The 19,256-nt window shown below is 49.1% G+C and overlaps 1 protein-coding gene across 7 annotated transcripts in view; it reads left to right on the forward strand.

Moving 5' to 3' along the window:
- Positions 1-19,256, forward strand: part of DLGAP4 (DLG associated protein 4) — an 81,299-nt gene that overhangs the window by 42,135 nt on the left and 19,908 nt on the right. For 5 of the 7 annotated variants that reach the window (XM_039227121.1, XM_039227123.1, XM_039227125.1 and 2 more), the window contains 3 exons: positions 9,263-9,624; positions 12,098-12,186; positions 12,706-13,118. In XM_039227121.1, the coding sequence (XP_039083052.1) occupies positions 9,263-9,624; positions 12,098-12,186; positions 12,706-13,118 (864 nt within the window). Of the gene's footprint in view, positions 1-9,262; positions 9,625-11,771; positions 11,852-12,097; positions 12,187-12,705; positions 13,119-19,256 lie in introns of all 7 variants that reach the window. The other 2 variants (XM_039227127.1, XM_039227122.1) reach the window with 2 other exon arrangements.

Below are 19,256 nucleotides of genomic sequence, written 5' to 3' on the forward strand. Positions count from 1 at the left end.
CAATGTGCCCAACTGTCAAAATAGGGATTTGTTCATTTATTCAATAAATATTTATAGAACCCAGCCATGTGATGGCCTAGTGCTGGGAAAGCACTGTAATTATACAAGAAATTAGGGTCTCTACCCTTAAGAACCTGTAGTAGGCAGGATCCCTTTCTAGTAGGAGAGAGATGAAAAACAAACCAATAAGTTGATTAATGCTTGAATGAAATAAATGGGGTCCTCAAAAATGAAAGCTTTAGACAGGTGGTTAGAGAGGTCCTCAGATCAGAATGGGAAGGGGTAGACAATGCAAAGATGAGGTAGGGATCATTTCAGACCAGGAACATCAGATTCAGAGGCCCTCAGGTGGGCATGTGCCTGGAGTGACTGAGGAGACTGAGGGACAGCAAAGAGGCTAGTGCAGCAGGAGTTAGAACAAGCAAGGGGAAAGTCTAGGAACTGAGGCTGGAGATGGGCAGGAGGGGCCGGTTATTGTAGGCCAATGTGAGGAGTGTGCCTTCTGTTCTTCATGGAGTGGGGCGGGGAGGGGGCTTTGAAGACTTTAGAAAGGGAAGGAAGTAATCCAGTTTGTACTTAAAAAAAAATTCTTCAGGCTGCTGTTGGGAGAGTAGCTCTGGGTGCATTGGGCCACTGACAAAGCAGGGAGGCCAGAGGGCAGGAAGTGGAAGCCTAGACCAGATGGGGGGATAGAGGGGAGCCGGTCTCTACAAAATGTGCTTTTGTGGGGGAGGGGCAAGGCCTTGCAGATGGAGGTCGTTGGTAAGTGGGGCCTTGCCAGGCTTCTGGAGTGTAATTGAATACATGAGGTCCCCTCTCTCAGAGAGCAAGGCCACTATGGGGGAGGAAAGGATTCGGATTCATTTTGGACGCTTTCAGCTTGAGATGGCCTTGGCACTTCATGTGGAAGCTGCCTGGTACACTGGGCTATTGAGATAAGAGGTGATGTGCCCTTCCGGCTACTTTCAGGTCTGGTGCTATAAAATCCTCCAACCCGTAGGCCAGTTTGGGGGTCACTTTGTGAGGGATGCTGTGGGTAGGAGGAAGATGCCTCTGTTTCTATTGTCCAAGCAGCCCCAGGAAGTTGAGGACCCTGTCTGAGAGGAGACAGCCCTCTCGGGCCTCCTTGCCTTGGTCCCTGTCTTCCCTTTAGCTACTTGCCTAAATTCTACTTTGCCAAGCTGTGCCCTGCCCACATTGGTCTTTGCATGCCTTGGGGGCTGTCCTGCTCCTTTGCTACAGAGGATGCCTTGATGTGAAGGCATTTCCTTGCCACTCGGTGACTGTGGTCCATCCTTCTACATCCAGTCAGTCAATCTTAATGTCTTCCTGACACGCCTCCAGCTTGTTTCCCCAGGAGGTGATCATTCTCTCCTTAATCCAGAAACCGTGGTAACAGTGGCAGGGGCCCAGCCGTGGTTACAAAGCTTCCTATCTCTCATCTCTTTGGCTCCTACTCAGGGCATATTGGATGTCGCATCCCATTTTCTGGGTAAAATAATTGATGTGCCCAAGGCTGCTCCTCCACATGATCCTTACCCAGTTAGTGGGTTGGGGGGGGGGGGGTAGGAAAAGTAGTAGGCAGCCTTCATGCAGCCTGAATTTAAGTCCCAGCCCCAGCTCTACCTAGCTGGAAGGTGAGCTAAGGCAAGTCATTTCGCCTCTGTGAGACTCATCTGTAAAATGGGCAATGACAGAGCTACCTCACATGTCCCCATTTTGAGGATTCAGTTGGCTAAGGTACCATCCATTCTCATTATTCACAGTAGTTATATTCATAAAATCTGACACACACTGAATTAGTGAATACTGAACCATTGCTCCTATGGGAAATAGAGGCCCTGCAAGACTCTGGTCACATTTTCACCAACTAATCAATACATAAACTGTTTTGTGTATTTCTGTATAAAGATACCTTGTTTAATATACTGATGATTTATTAATACTAAATTGGCCAATAGCACTATAACTCACCTGAACAAGGCTTATCTGACACGTGTTTTCTCCACAGCCTTCTTGCACTCAGGAACACTAGATAGCACTTCAGCACTATACTTGGGGGAGGGGGGAGGGGGCATTTTAAATAGAGAAATCACCAATATAAAGCACAAAAATGGAAAAACATAGCACTAAATGGACCGGGAAAAGGACACTTGTTTACAGTATGAGAGCTGAAAAAGAAGGCAGAGTCAACTTGTTCAACCTTAGCCAGGAACCTTATGCATTGGGTGACAACTTTTCCTCTTTGCATGTCTGAGAGTGACCACAACCCCCCTGTGACTTATTGATTTGGGGGTTACAAATTTTATCAAGGAGGTGAGTTCACAGATACGGAGTCACAAATAATGAGGATTGACTATATGTGAAGTGCGTGTTTGGGCCAGGCCCAGTCAGTGCTCAGTGTAGGTCTGCTTAAGTATTGGAACCATTACCAACAGGAGTGCATCTTGGTTTCTGGACAAGACTCCAGGGTGGAGCTGAGCTACGTGGCTTTGTCTTCCCCAGTGTGCCACCTTTGTGACCTCTTGGCTCCTGTGGGTTTTGAGGTTTGAGGCCAGTGTAGATTCCAGAGGCCTTGAATGCCCCCACTGAAGGTTTGTCCCAAGTCCACTCACTGGGTGGGTTGTGGCACCATTGAAAGGTTTCAAACCAAGCAGTGACGTGGTTGGACTTCTCAAATGGCCAGCCAGGGTAGAGGAGGAACTGGAGTGGCAGGACAAGAGGTTGGGGGTGTGGGTGGTCTAGGGGAGGCTGGCTCTTGGTCATGGGGTGAGGAACAGATGGGAAAGGCAGTTAGGAAGCACCTGGTTGTGGGGAATGGTGGATTCCCAGGAGGATCTGGGGCTAAGGGGTGCTGCCTGACCCTCTCACTGGAGTTTGAAATTAAAGTTTGACATTGCTAACTCTTGGGGCACAGCAAGGGAGGTGGCTTCCAGACTGATGCAGTGGGGGCCGGGGGGGCACATGGGCTATCAACAGGAAAGTGGCTCTGAGAGGGCAATCTGTCCCTGCTCCTGACCCAGCTGTTCAGAATTCCCTTCCAACTTCCCCTGCTTCCAGGGAAGAAACCGGGAAGAAGGGAGGAATTTGAGGCTGGTAAGAGGGAGCTTTGAGTTCTGTTTTTACCGTATCACACAAATAAGTGGCCTGATTCAGCTGTGGGGTTTGACAGGTTGCTCATGGGTGAGAGAGGGAATGGGGATCTTCTAGGCCCTCAGCCCTTTCCTAAGCCTGGCAGAGCCAGGAAAGGGAGTTGAGAGGCTCTGGCTCCCGGGCCAGCTCTGTCTGCTCACATGGGGCTTAAGAGGGTCCCACTGCTTCTTCTGTGAAGTCTGCTACCATAGCTCTCACACTGTCTGTGGCCCCGGCATCTGCTCCTCTTCTTCCGCCCCCCTGCCGAGCTTGGCTTCTGGTAGCCTGCAGCAGGAGGGCCATGCGGGGCCTCCAAGGCACTTGCAGTGGGGCTAACTTCCTGGGGTTGCGGCGTCTATAACTCCTGGGAGATGGGAGTCACAGCCATTCCACTGAGTGTTTGAAGCTCTGTTTGGCCATCTTGCAACATCTTGATGTTAAAAAACACAATGTAGAAATACATTCATTCCGACCTGATAAGAGTTTGCTGGATAAAATCTTGAAGCACAAGGCAGAAATGAGACAAAGGGAGCTTCTTCTTAGAAGAAGCAAGGACTTGTAGCGCTGTGGGGCAGGGAGGCTGGGCTGGATGTCTGGGGCCGGGGGCAGGCTGCACGGAGGAGGCGTTGCACAATGGCTCCTGTCTAAGCCTGAGCGTGAGGGACTGGCATGGCCAAGCTGGGGGCAGGGAAGCATGTGGCCCCTGGGGGGCGGTGGCTCAGCGTGCACACATTGCTGTGGCTCAGCCGGTATTTCACTCAGGGTCTTTGAAAGTGTGTGTAAGGCCCAGCTGGAGGAGATGGTCACACTGGGGGGATGTTCACTCTCTAGCTTCCTGGGCAAACCTGAAAGTTTTCCAGAGTGAGTGGACAAAAAAGTTGGGCCTACATGCTATGTTATTATAAACTGACACGTGGAATGTCTCCTGGGGGGAGGGAGGGCCACAGTCACATCCTGGAAGAGGCAGTGCTGGCCGGGTCCCACGTCTTGGGCCTCTGGGGCATTTGCCACCCCTCTAAAGTTTAGCTGGCAAATGATGATTGTGCACCCTCTGGGCTGGTGACACATGTGGGACGCACACTCATCAGTCAGGGCCCTGAGTGCTCCAGCTGATCCACAGAGAGAAGAGGGGGGCAGACTGCCTGGGCCAGCAGGAACGTGGGGCAGAGGGACTGGCTGAAGGACCTGGAAAGGGATTCTGGTAGAACGAGCGCATGTGCAAAGGCTTGGGTGCATGCGGAGTGTGGTGTGTTCAGAAATGGGCATGTGTGGCTCTCTGACGCTGGAGGGCTGTTCTGCGGGTGGCGGGACAAGAGATGAAGCTGCAGAGATGAGTGGTCGGGACTAGGCTTTTCGAAAGGGCTCCAAATTTGGGAGGAGACAAGAACCTTGCATACTCCAGTGTTGGGAGCCTTCACTAAGGCTAAGTAATCTTGATTTGGGGCAGCTGAAGAATTTTTATGACAGTTATGAGGTTCATTTTCTCATTCAACAAATAATATCGAGAGCTTTCTACAAAGCTTGAGGTGTTGCCCTGGGCCTGGGATACGACCTGCTGTGCCAAGACAGACAGAGTTTCCCCAACAGTCCGATCCTGTAGCCATCAACAAGTAAATGCCTAAATGAGCTGATGACAGATGCGGTAAGTGCTCAGATGTAGATGCCGGCCCATCTGAGAGCAGAGGGCAGTCAGAGGAGGCCTCTCTGAAGAAGTGACATTTGAAATGTGAGGAATGGAAACTTCCCAGGTAGAAGGAGCAGCATGTGTAAGAGCCCCACTGTGGGAAGAAGGGCGGTGAGGGTGATGCTGGCAGGGACAAGGGCACTCACTGGCCTGTGTTTCATGGATTTCACACTTGTGAAATGAGAGCTGTTCTGTACAGTTGGGTCCCATGCCCCTGCCCTGGGGAAAGACTGTGCTCAGAGCTGAGGGATGCCTGCCAACCAGGGAGCCCCTGATGCCCTGAAATCCTCCCGGTGAGTCACATCACTTATCTGGTAGTGACTTGTGCTCAGGAGACAAAAAAATCCAAGATAAGTTCACCTTTCCTCTTATCACACCTGGCCCAGCCTCTCGCTAGTTCACTTTCCCTTTAATGAGTGGCTGCCTCAGCCAGGGCTCAGGCCTCTGAGTGTGTGTCAGCAGGACTCTGGACCTAGACAGCCTGCAGCAAGAGGCTGGAGGGTCATTCCTTTGTCCAAGCTCTTGGTTGTGGGCACCCCAGTGTCTCCCGGTGGGGGTGCCTCTCACACAGATCCCTACACACACTAACTCCTCCAGGCCCGTGGGAACTCCACCCCACAGATGGGGACAAGGACCCTGATTGGGATCACACAGCCTTAATCAGACTCAGAATCCACAGTTCTGGCTCTGCTGGGCACTGTTGGCTATTGGCTTCAATGAGCTGCTCTTTAACGTCCGGCTCTTGCAGGAAAACTTTCCCCAGGGTCATTCAGAGAACCAGCGCAGCCTCTCAGACCAGTGACCCGGGGGTGATACCATTTTGGCTCACAACCCCCACCCTGGGCCTGGCTCACTCTACACCACAAACTAGTAGCCATGCCAGCCCTGGGGCTGAGCCTTACCTTCTGTGAGGTAGCCTATGTAATCCCTCCCTATGGCCATCACATTAGTATATGACAGAGCTGGGATCTAAACTCAGGCTTATCTGGTTCCCTGCTGCCCTCTGGCTTTTGGCTCCTTACCATCAAGGGAATGACTCTCATATGGTAGAATTTCAGGTAGTAGAGAGAAGGGATTCAGAGCAGGAATCTCTCCTTCATTCAATGATGGGAGGCTCCACACCTATCCTTGAGTAAGAGAACAAATGGGAAAATGCTTTGAGTTTGTCAAGGGCTCTGTGAATATGGTATGCTGTTACCTGGGTTAGAACTCTTCCCCACCCACTGAACAGATGAGGGTACTGAAAAGTCCGGAGCGAGGCAGGGACTTTCGTGAAGAATTGCCAGGGCCTGGAAGCCAGGCCTCTGCCTTTAGTCTAGGCCCTCCTTCCCCCAACAGTCAGATCTCAGCTTGGGCGTTCCCTGCAGACAGGCTCCATGGTCTAGCAGGATATTGTGGGGTGCAGTGACCAGTGAAGGCCCTAGACACCTGCAGCCCTAGCCTGGCAGAGAAGGGGCTGAAGCCTGGGTAGCAGAATGAGGTAGACTGTGCAGCCAAACAGATGTGGTTGCTGCTTACTGTTAGCAACTCTGGGTGAGTTATCTGATCCTGAACCTCACATGCCCCATCTATAAAGTGGACATAATCATATCCCCACTTTACAGAGTTACTGTGAGGTTTTAAATTACAAAATCATAAAACTGCTGAGCACAGCTCAGTACAGGACCCACATTGGGGCTGTGAGCCTGTGTGCACAGCCAGCTGAACACAGGAGCCCATCTCCCCTGAGCAGGCCTGTCCCTTCTCCAGCAGGGCAGTACATGGGAGGGTCATATGCCTGTTGACCGAAGCCCTGCCCTCTGCCTGGCCTGCTGCCCATGTCCCCCCTTTCTCGGGTGGGAGAGGCAGAGACTGGGTATGTCTGTCTGGTGGGATTCCCAGGTTTTGTCAACGCCTCAGCAGGACTGGGAAGTTCTGTAGAACAGAGTAGGAATTGCTTGCTCCTGGCCCTGAGCTCCCAGAGCCCTTTGTCACTTCCAGACAGGCGTGAGTCATGGCTCCCAGCTCCTGGGCTCTTCTGCTGTTACTGGTCAGTCATTTCGTGGCTCTTTCTCTGCTCATGAGGCTCCTAGCTGTCCTGGAGTCTGTACAGGGCCTGGCCTAACACAAGTCTGTTGGATGAACTGATAGATGGAAGGGCTTTTTAAGTGACATTTTTATAATTAGGTAATTGTAATTTACATATAGTTGTCAGAAGTAATACAGAGGGATCCTATCTACTCTTCACCCAGTTTCCCTCAATGGTAAAATATTGCAAAATTAAAATAATATGTCAGAATATCGCATAATATGTCACAATATCAGAATATTGACATAGATACCATCCAGCCAACTTACTCAGATCTCACCATTTTCCCTTTACTTGCTTTATGCTTAGTGCTCTGCAGCTTGTCGTGTGCAGGTTCATGTGTCCACCTCCTGTTCTACTTCTTAGCACACGGGAGGATCCTTCTTGTCACCCTTTTATAGCCACACCCATGTCCCTCCCTGCCTCTATATCACCCTCTCCCCTGTATCTCCCTACCAGCCACTAATCTGCTCCACATCTCTATAATCAGGTCATTTCAAGAACGTTTTACAAATAGAACCATACAGTATGTAGCTTTTTGAGATTGCTTCTTTCACTTGGCACCATTCACTTGAGAGTCATCCAAGTTGGTGCTTATATCAGTAGTTCCTTTTTACCGATCAGGGGTATTCCATAGTCTGGATGTACCAGACTGTTTAACCAGCCACTGAAGGGCATCTAGGTTGTTTCTAGTTTTTGGCTATGACAAATAAAGCTGTCATGAACACTCACGTATAAGTTTTTTTTGTGAACATGTTAACCATTTCTATGGGCTAAGTAAATGCCCAAGAGCGCAACTGCTGGTTTGTAGAATAATTGCATATTTCGTTTTAAAGGAAACTGCCAGGGGGACCAGATTCTTGATCTTTAGGTTGCGAGTTCAAGCCCCACATTGGGTGTACAGATTACTTAAAAATAAAGTCTTTTAGAAAACAAAAGAAAAAGAAAAAAGAAAAAAGAAAAGGTGGCACCTGGGTGGCTCATTTGGTTAAGCGCCGACTTTGGCTGAGGTAATGATCTCTGGTTCGTGAGTTCAGGCCTCGTGTCGGGCTCTGTGCTGACAGCTCAGAGCCTGGAGCCTGCTTTGGATTCTGTGTTCCACTCTCTCTTTGCCTCTCCCCTGTTCATGCTGTGTCTCTCTCTCACACAAAAATAAACATCAAAAAAAAATTTTTTTTGAAAAGAAAAGGAACTACCAAACCATTTTCCAGGGTGGTGGTACCATTTTGTATTCCTACCCGCAACATATGAATAATTCAGTTTCCCCACATCCCCACCAGCACTTAATGTTGTCACCGTTTTTTAATTTAGCCATTCTGATAGGGTTGTGTAGTGGTATCTCATAGTGGCAGATGGATAGATTCTGCTGTGCCTGGCCTGTGGCCCCTGTGGCACTGGGCCTGGTTTTGTGGGTTTCCATCGGGCCATCACCATCACCGTGATCAGTAGCTCCTTGAAGGTAGAGCTCAGTCACTCATCTGTCTCCCACTCCCAGTCCCAGTTTGTTTTGGTCCTCATGGGGGAAACAGCATTTAGAATTAAGTTGCTGAGAAAAGCCCCAGGATCTGACCCAGACCCTCACAGCAAGTAGCCACAGCACCTTCTGTTTTAAAACGTTAAGCATTAAAGAAGCCAGCTGTGGGCCTTTACTGTGGGCCAGCCCCAGGCCAGGCTGGAATGGGATTCAGAGATGACCCCAACCCCCACCCATGGTAGGGCCTGGTTCCCCGAATCATGGTGGAAAATGGGGAAGTGGACCAGGTATGGTGGAGTCTTGAGGGAGGCAGACTGGTAAATGGGGTTTTCACATAATGAGAGGATGGTGGGAATAACAAGATGGGGGTAGGGTTAGCTGGACCCTGAAGGATGTGTTGGTCTTTGATCAGACAGAAAGGAGGCATCCAAGCAGAGGGAAGGTAAAGAAGGAAAAGACCAGTGGGAGCAGTAGGTCTGTTCGTGAGCTTGAGGAAGCAAGGTTAACATTCTTTAGCACTCCTGACCTCTGCTCCACTGTCACTGCATCCCCTGCCACTGGGTCAGGCTCTTTCACAGCCTGCGGCACCATGAACTTTATCATCTAGCCCATGCCCCAGCTGGATAATATCTTTGTGTGTGACTGTGAGGTGGAGGATAGCGTTGGTCCGTGTTGGGATCCCCAGCTAGATCTGGCCTTGGACTCGTAGAAGAGTGGGCAGGGCCCATGTCTGTCTGTCTTGGTCACTGCTCTGTCGACCCCCATTCTCCTGCTCCAGAAATCCTTCCTGAGGGAATAGCCAAGGCCAGAGCTAGGGCCAGGTCAGGTGGGGCCTCAGACTTGAAAGGGGCTCCAAAGGTTTGGGACCTCACCTTCTCCCTGCCTTCCTCTTTCCTATCTGCAGGTTCATCATGCCTAGTGGCTTATAAGAAGACCCCACCACCGGTCCCTCCACGTACCACGTCAAAACCCTTCATCTCTGTCACAGTCCAGAGCAGTACTGAGTCTGCCCAGGACACCTACCTGGACAGCCAAGACCACAAGAGTGAAGTGACAAGCCAGTCGGGCCTGAGCAACTCGTCAGACAGCCTGGACAGCAGTACCCGACCACCCAGTGTGACACGGGGTGGAGTCACCCCAGCCCCTGAGGCCCCGGAGCCACCCCCAAAACATGCAGCTCTGAAGAGTGAACAAGGGACGCTGACCAGCTCTGAATCCCACTCTGAGGCCATCCCCAAAAGGAAACTGTCATCTATAGGAATACAAGTAGGGGTCCCTTTCACTCTTGTGTCCTCAGCCCATTCTGTGCACCTGCCTGTGTGTAATTACATCTGGTGGAGGCCCACTAGGTCTCCTGGGCAAAGTGGTTTGTCTCTATTGGGGGGTTGGCTCCAAGTGGCCAAACCAAATTCCACCCATAGCCATGCCTTCCTCACATTTGCCCACATGTTGCAGTCTGCAGCCGTTGGCACGTGTCCCTGTTCTTCTGATGGGTCATCCCAGTGAATGTAGTTACACTCAGCCAGCCATCTCCTGTCCACTGTTCACCTGTCTGTTGGTCTGTCCACTCCACCCTTTGCCCTGCCAGCCAACACGTGGGAGGTGGGACTGGCCTAACAGTTCTCTAATCCAAGGTCAGCTCGGGTGCGGAGGCCACAGCCCCGCTTGGCAGCGGGAGCAGCATGGAGCCTACACGTCGATGGTCCTGGGGCCCAGGACCCAGGGCCCTTGAGCCATGGGGGTTGCTTGAGGGGGACTTTACCCAGAGCCCTCTCGGGCCTGGGGGACAGGTAGGTGGTTCGAGGCACCAGGCCCATGTCAAAATGAAAAGTGTGATGCCGGTCCCGATGCCTCCCTCCATGGGAAAGGATCCAGGCAGATATTTCCCCAGGACCAAGTGGCCAAAGCCAGCAGACCCTCCTGGAACCCAAACTCACCGTCCACCCATGGCCACGGTGCACAGTAGGACAGGGTGCACCAGCTCCCCTCCACTGCTTTGCAGCACCTCCTGCACACACCAGATAGCAATAATGTGTCTTGTCAGCTGAGCTGGGGAATCTTGAGCCCTGCTTTGCAGATTCAAGAGTTGCTCTCAGTCCAGACTGCGAGGACTCCCCCCTACCCTGACTGGACCTCCAGACTAAAGTGGAACATACTCAGGGCAGGGAGGAAGGGAGGTGGCTACGGTGAGCATTGAGCTTGGGGAAGGTGGAGCCCTCAAGGAGGCCAGGGTGGTGTACATTGTGATTTAGGGCTAGAAGCACTCTCCCATTTTGCCAGCTGCCTCTGAGTAACTGGATGTGGCAGAGTGGATGGCAGAGTGCTAGAATGCCAAAAGAACTTGGGACACAAGGGATACTGAATGGATTCCCACCAGAGAAACACTCACTAGCCAATTTCTTGGACTTGCCTGGACTTCAGTTTCCCTACATGTAGACAAATAGTTGTCCAGGAGATTAATATTCTCTGGGCTCCTTCATAAGGGGTTCAAGTCCCTGCCCTGTGCAGCTGCTCCAGGAGGGATTCTTAGGGACATAGAAAGTAGCCTAGTCTCTTGGTCTTGACCACCCAAGGTCTTTGGGCAGTCCCACCGTCTCCCTGGCCAAACGTGATACTCCAGTCTTTCCAGAAAGTCTTAGTTAGTCTCACTGTTGGTTCCTTTCATCCAGAAACTCACCTGGGGATGAGCATCCTAGCTCTTGGGCCTTCCCCGGTTTCATCCCCACCCGTTCCAAGCTCTTGTCGCAGCTCTGTGAGATTGGTGATGCTGTACTCCCTGAGCTGGTGCCTGCTGAAGGAGAAATGCAGTTGCATCCCCATGGCGAGGAGGAGCCTGGCACCCAGTCCTCTGCCACTTCTGTGAAGCAAAGAGACTGGGAGTCCCCAATTTCCAAGGATACCCTGACACCCTTATCCCGTCCCTTGGTCCCTCAAGCCCTAGGTCAAGTGTGGGTTCTCCCTCATTCATGAGCAATGATGGAAGGGCTGGCCAGGCTGCTCCATGTCCATGCAGCTTTGTCTCAGAGAAGAAAGCAGACTCAGGGTATCACTGCTGCCATGTTTGCTTTGCACTTGGCCCTGGCCCTGGTCCTTTCTACTGCTCCCCAGGCCCACTCACTGCTGAAGGTAACCTCAGCCATCAAGGCCCAAGGACTGCATCCTGTAGTGTCCTGGGACCTTATTAGCTATTGCCTTGGGGGCAGTTTTCAAATCCAGAACCGCCCTCCAAGGTTTGGCCCTAGTACAGGCGCCTCCAGCCTGCCCTTCAGCTGCAGGGTTGGGGGAGTGATCTATGCCTCAAGACAGCCCCCAGCTTCGACTACACCGGATAACGGCTGTGGCTTTGTGTGTGTGTGTGTTTTCTTTCTCTTTCGTCGTCCTTCTTTTTTTTCTTCTCTTTGATGCGTGTAAAGGAGAGGACTAGAAGGAACGGTTCCCACCTCTCGGAGGACAACGGACCCAAAGCAATCGATGTGATGGCACCCTCCTCAGAGTAGGGAAAGCCAGTCATCTCCACCCCATCCCACCTCCTGCCCACCCGCCCGCCCGCCTCCGCGCGAATGAGCAGTGCCCGGCTTACCTGGGTCCAGCCTCGGGCCCACGTGCAGTGTCCGCATGCCTCGTGTCTGTGTGTCCTTCTGCGTCGTCCCACTAATGTGAATTTCAGCAGCAAGTGTGGTGTTTGTTTTTTATTTTTGTCTTTGTCCCCGTGCCGTTGCTGTCGTTGTCCTTCAATAAGGTTGACTGCATTCAGCCAGTGCCAAAAGAGGAGCCCAGTCCCGCTACCAAATTCCAGTCCATCGGGGTTCAGGTAGAGGACGACTGGCGGTAAGTCGCACAGAGGCGGTGGCTGCCTCTCCCTCTCCTCCCCCTCCCTCTGCTCTCACCTCTCCTGCTCTCCCTAACCCACTTCTCCCTGCTGGATTTCTGATAACCAAGCTGGGTTTGGGGTTTGGGCAGTGGCCCAGGCACGGGAGGCTGGGCAGGCAGGCGGGCGGGCCCGTGAGCGCTTGCTCTATAAGATCAATTGGCCCGTGGGGGGCCACGGCCGGCAAAGACACGGCCCAGCACCCCAGTGTTGGTGGTCTTCTGGCCCCACTGCAGTAAACAGGCAACCTTATGACCTTGTCTGTGTGTGTGTGTGCGCGTGTGGGCACGGGTGGGGCAAGGGCTGAGCAGAGAATGAGGCAGGGGCTGTGGGACCCGCTTCAGGCGCATGGTGAGCAGACGATGCATCTGTTTCTCTGTCTCCCGTGTGTCCGGGTCGGGGTGGCCTCTGGTCTCTGGCCCTCTTGGTGACTCTCACCCCTTCCTGTCCCCACCCCACTCCACTCCCCTGCCCCCCAGAAGCAGCGCCCCCTCTCACAGCATGTCCTCCCGCCGGGACACCGACTCAGATACCCAGGATGCCAATGACTCAAGCTGTAAGTCATCTGAGAGGAGCCTCCCGGACTGTACCCCACACCCCAACTCCATCAGCATTGATGCCGGCCCTCGGCAGGCCCCCAAGATTGCCCAGATCAAGCGCAACCTCTCCTATGGAGACAACAGCGACCCTGCCCTAGAGGCATCCTCGCTGCCCCCGCCTGACCCCTGGCTCGAGACCTCTTCCAGCTCTCCAGCAGAACCAGCACAGCCAGGGGCCTGCCGCCGGGATGGCTACTGGTTCTTGAAGCTACTTCAGGCAGAAACAGAGCGGCTGGAGGGCTGGTGCTGCCAGATGGACAAGGAGACCAAAGAGAACAACCTCTCTGAAGAAGGTGAGTGCTGCAGGGATGGGTCCCTGGCTGGAGAGAAGGGTGTGCATTTCATTCTCCAGCCTCAGAGCCTCCGAGTGGAGAAGGCCTCAGTTTCCCTTCTTGAGTCAGCTGTGAGCTCAGCTATTATTTCCATTCTTTCCTTCCTTCTGTCTACCTAACCTGACCTTTTTTTTTTTTAATGTTTTATTTATTTCTGAGGGGGAGTGTGTAGAGGGGCAGTGTGAGCAGGGGAGGGTCAGAGAGAGAGGGAGATACAGAATCTGAAACAGGCTCCAGGCTCTGAGCTGGCTGTCAGCACAGAGCCCGACACGGGGCTCAAACCCACGAACCGCGAGGTCATGACCTGAGCCGAAGTCAGACGCTTAATCAACTGAGCCACCTAGGCGCCCCTAACCTGACCTTTCTCAAAGAAGGATTTATGGCAGCAGCTGCTGGGTGTACAGGCTGTGGGCTTGGATCCCACCTCTTTCCTCCCTAGTGAAATTACCTGAGTCCTCGGTTTCTTCTGTGTAATGTAGAGCTACTCCTGCCTTCTCTGGCGGCATTTGTGAGGACTGAAGGTGGCAATGCATGTGAAGGGCCCAAAGAAGTGTGGGACACAGAAAGTTGGTATTGTGCTTATGTCGTCAACGGCTCCTTATTGAGTGCCAGGCACCAGGGATCTAACCACAGGCCTCAGCAGGGTGTGCAGAACTGTGAATGGGTGAGATAGAAGCCATCTACTTCTCTACTTCTATTTCTATCTATCCATGCCTCTTTCCAAAAATTCCTCTAAGAAATAAGTCCTGGAAGGAGCTAAAAATACATAGGGAGCCTAGATTCACAGGTGGTTGTTAGCAGGAGAGGGGTGGCCCCTGGGAAGCTCCAGGCCATGGCCCCAGCAGCTACACCCTGCCCTGACCTGGTTCAGCCAAAGCTCATCCTCCATGAGAGCCCCTCTACAGAACATGCAGGAAGGACAGGTCTCCAGAGTATCTAGAAAAGATGAAGTCAGCATCCCACTGACACCTGATGGCGTGGAACCTGAGGATGGGTCCATATCTATAGACCTTTAGGCCAGTTCCCAGGTTTAAGGTCATACCTGCTGCTGCGCAGAGAACTGTTGTGAGCTGTGTACTTAATAACTTTGCACAGTAAGAGCATTTAACAAATCACAGTGGAGGGAAGGGCTGGAGGGGGCACTGAAAGCCTTCTGATAGGAACCATCCAGGCCACTGCATGACCTGACTTCTTCGCTTGCAGCTCTTGTCAGCTGTACATCCTGGTATTCACCTTCCTGTTGCTCTTTTTTTTCCTCTTATTTCCTCTCAAATTAATCATTATCATGTATTGATTTCCTGCTTATAAGAGGTGAGTAGTTAGCTGTATCACCTCTGCCTCCTGTGCCCCACCCCATGTCTTACATCACAATTTTGGGTTCAGTAACCACCAGTATTTCTGTTTACTGTGAGCATGTAAATATTGTTCACTGCAGAGACTCCTGCTATATTATGGTTTAATTTCCTTTTCTTACATGTTTTATTTTTCCTAGAATACACGATTGCCTCATCTTTTTCATACATTTCCATTTTCTAAATTCTTATTTGTAATGTTTTCACATGCTCCACCAGATCTGCCAGCCTTCATCAGAATTATTTTTCAAATATGCAGACATACCAAATAATCTCATGATTTCATATTTTTCCTGGTGCCCTTCTGTTCTCTATTCTGATCTGACCAGGCTACTCTCTGGGCCTGCTGGCTGCCTCACTACTGTCCAGAAACTTCCCTTTTTATCACCTGGGACTGCCCTTGGCCCACTGTCCCGCTTTCCAGGCCACATGGCCTTCTGCTTTCTTGGCATAGTCCCTCATTTTGCTGGAACACACTTTCAGTTCGAGATAAATTTTTGGCAACTGCATGTCTTTATTCAGAACTCACGCAGTTTGGCTGAGTATAAAGTTGAAAATGAATTATATATATAAATGTATACGTTTGTATGTATATATAACATATATACATATAAAAGTGAAGTTGAAAATAATTTTCCCCTCAGGATCTTTAAGGTTATATTGTGTTTGGCTTCTATTACTTGTGCTTAAAAGTTTGATGCATTCTAATTTCAGTCCTTTGTTTTTTGTTTTTTGTTTTTTACTATGGAAGCCGTTAGGCTCTTTGACCTCTCATGAAATTTCTCAATGCTGTGCTGTGGAATGGGACTTTGTATAGGAATGTACGTGCCCGTAGTTGATAGCCCCTTTCTATATGCAGGTCTTTTGTTTCTGAGAAATAGCCTTGCATTAATTTTTAAAAATAATTTCCTCACTTTCATTTGTTCTGTTTTCTCTGAAATTTGTGTCACTTGATGTTGGACCTGCTGGATTTGAGTCTCAGTCTCTGATCTTTTCTTCCTCATATCTTTTGGTTGTCTATCATTCTGTAAGGCTTTCTTTTTTTTAATTAAAAAAATTTTTTTTTAATGTTTTGTTTATTTCTGAGAGAGAGAGAGACAGCGTGAGCAGGGGAGGGTCAGAGAGAGAGGAAGATACAGAATCCGAAACAGGCTCCAGGCTCTGAGCTAGCTGTCAGCACAGAGCCCAACACGGGGCTCGAACCCACGAACCGTGAGATCATGACCTGAGCCTAAGTAGGACGCTTAACCGACTGAGCCACCCAGGCACCCTGAAGGCTTTCTTTTTCATGCTATAAGATCTTTATTGATAATTTACATGCCATGAAATTCACCCTTTTATTTTTTTATTTTTTGAGAGAGCAAGAGAGAGTGCCTGTGCGCACACATGAGCAGGGGAGGGGCAGAGAGTGAGAGAGAGAGAGAGAGAGAGAGAATCCTAAGCAGACTCCATGATCAGTGCAGATCCTAACATGGGGCTCGACCCCACAACCCTGGGATCATGACCTAAGCCAAAATCAAGAGTTGGACATTTAACTAACTGAGCCACCCAGGCAGTACACTCAAAGTGTACACTTAAGTGGCAGTTAGTAGACTCAGTGTTGTACAACCATCACTACTAATTTCAGAACATTTCCGTCACTCCAAAAAGAAACCTTGTAACTGTTACTAGTCGCTTCTCATTCCTTCCACCTTCTTAGCTCTTAGCAGCCACAATCCTGTCTCGGTGGATTTGCCTAGTCTAGACACTTCTAAAAATGGAATCATACAATATGTGGTCTTTTGTGTCTCGCTTCTTTCATTTTGTATAATGTTTTTAAGATTCATCCAAGTTGTAGCAATGATCAACACATCATTCCTTATTGCTGAATAATATTCCATTTTATAGGTATACTTCATTTTTTATACATTCATCTGTTGACGGACATTTGGTTTTTTCCATACTTCAGAAAATATCAGTAGTGCTGCTCTGAACACTGTGTGTAAGTTTTTGTGTGAATGTATATTCATTTCTTTTAGATACATGCCCAGGAACAGAACTGCTAGATCATATGGAAACTCAGTGTTTAACTTTCTGAGGAATGTGCCAAATGATTTTCCACAGTGGCTGTACCACTTAACATTCCCACTAGTGGTATATGAGGATTCTAATTTATCCACATCCTCACCAACACTTGGAATTATTGTGGGTTTTTGTTGTTGTTGTTGTTGTTGTTGTTTTTAGCTTATTGAGAGAGAGAGCATGAGCAGGGGAGGAGTAGAGAGACAGGAGAGAATCCCAGGCAGGCTCCGAATTGCCAGCCTGACACAGGGCTTGAAATTGAAAACTGCGAGATCATGAACTGAGCCGAAACCAAGAGTTGGACACTTAACCAACTGAGCCATGCAGGCGCCCTTCAATTATTGGTCTTTTTGAATCTAGCCATCCTAGTGGAACTTGTAGTAGTATGTCATGATGGTTTTAATTTGCATCTCCATGATGGCTAATATTGTCCAGCATCTTTGAATATGCCTTGTGGCTATGTGTATATTTTTGTTGGAGAAATCTATGGAGATGGGGACGTTTTCTTGACCTTATCTCCAAACTCCATCCATGTTTACTGTGGCCATCCATGAAAGAGGTCGTTCTGCTGTTCCTTTTTCATGATATTTTGTCATTGTTTTATGCAGAGAGTATCTCCTGCCCCTCCAAGACCTATGTATATAAATGTAAGTTTTCCTGGGACCCTGTGCTGTCTGTCCTTTAGGTTCCAGCTTTATTTTTGTCTTTTAGTTTTGATGTTTTCCTGGAACGTCCAGTGGTCTTGGTTATTTGTATTTAAAAGTGAGGAACTGACGCAGGAGTAGGTTATATGCTGGTCTGTTAGTAATATATGGTAGTAACATCACAGATGAAGAAATAATTATTTAAGCATCGGGATATAAAGACTTTTTTAAGACTCTTTAACGTAAAGGTAAAAGCCATCATGAATAATGCTGTGTTCAAGTCTTCAGTGTATACATAGATGTAGGAGTGGAACTACTGGATCATATGTAACTGTCTAACTTTTGTCATTTTTTTATGGTAAAATATACATAACAAAAAGTTTGCCATTTTAACCACTTTTTTTAATGTTTGTTTATTTTTGAGAGAGAGGGAGAGAATCCCAAGCAGGCTCTGCGTTGTCAGTGCAAAGCCCAACATGGGGCTTGAACTCATGAACCGTGAGATCATGACCTGAGCCAAGATCAAGAGTTGGACGCTTAACCAACTGAGCCACCCAGGTGCCCCCATTTTAACCACTTTTAAGTGTACAATTCAGTGTCATTACTTACATTCACAATGTCACACATCATCAATATTTATTTCCAGAACTTTCTCACCACCCCAAACAGAAATTCTGTACCTATTAAGCAATAACTCCCCATTGTGCTCTCCCCAGTCCCTAGTAACTTCTAATCTGATTTCTCTGTGAATTTGCCTATTTGAGATAATTCATAAAAGTGAGGTGTTGCTGTTTGTCCTTTTGTGTTTGGCATGTTTTCAGAGTTCATCTATGTTGTAGTATATGTCAGAACCTCATTCCCTTTTTTTTTTTTTTTTTTAATTTTTTTGTCTTTATTTTGAGAGACAGAGAGCGAGGTCGGGGGGTGGGGGGGTGGGGCAGAGAGAGAGGGAGACACAGAATGTGAAGCAGGCTCCAGGCTCTGAGCTGTCCGCACAGAGCCCGACATGGGGCTCAAACCCACAGACTGTGAGATCATGACCTGGGCTGAAGTCAGATGCTTAACCAACAGAGCTACCCAGGCGCCCCCCCTCATTCCCTTTTAAGGCTAAATAAGAAGATTTCCACTGTGTATAAATAGCACATTTTGTTTTTCCACTTATCTGTGGTTGGACACTTGGGTTATTTCCACCTTTCAGCTACTGGGAATAGTGCCACAGTGAACACTGGCACACAAGTACCTGCATCAGTCACCGTTGCAGTTCTCTCAGAAATATACTTAGGAGTGGGATTGCTGCGTCGTGTGGTGACCTGTGTCTACAGCTTCCTGAGGAACCGCCTTACTGATTTTTACAGTGGCTGCACCAGTTTACCTTCCCACCAGCAATGCACAGAGGTTCCAATTTCTCCACATCCTGCTAACACTTACTTTTCATCTCCTTAAAAGAAAATAGCCATTCTAGTAGGTATAAATTGGTAGCTCGTTGTTGTTTTGATTTGCATTTCCCTAATGATGTTGAGCATCTTTTCATGTTCTTATTAATCGTCATTTGGGTATCTTTTTGGAGAAAAACCTATTCATTTCCTTTGCCCATTTGTTAATTGAGTTGTCTTTTTGTTGTTGAGTTGCAAGAGTTCTTTATATATATTTTTGAATAATAGGTGCTTATTAAATACATGATTTGCAAACATTTTCTCCCATTTCATCTTTTCATTTTCTTGATAGTATCATTTGATACATGGTAGTTTTTAATTCTGACCTAGTCCTCTTTATTTTTCTTTGATTGCTGTGCTTTTACTTACTTAAACACATTTTTTTAATGTTTATTTATTTTTGAGAGAGAGAGAGACAGAGTGCTAATGGGGTAGGTGCAGAGACAGACGGAGACACAGAATCCGAAGCAGGCTCCAGGCTCTGAGCTGTCAGCACAGAGCTTGACGGAGGGCTTGAACTCATGGACAATGAAATCATGACCTGAGCCAAAGTTGGACACCTAACTGACTGAGTCATTCAGGTATCCCTACTTATTTTTAAAGTTATGA

The sequence above is a fragment of the Hyaena hyaena genome, unplaced genomic scaffold (genome assembly GCF_003009895.1).
Source record: "Hyaena hyaena isolate Hyena2069 unplaced genomic scaffold, ASM300989v1 scaffold_25, whole genome shotgun sequence".
In the NCBI taxonomy this organism is placed as follows: Eukaryota; Metazoa; Chordata; class Mammalia; order Carnivora; family Hyaenidae; genus Hyaena; species Hyaena hyaena.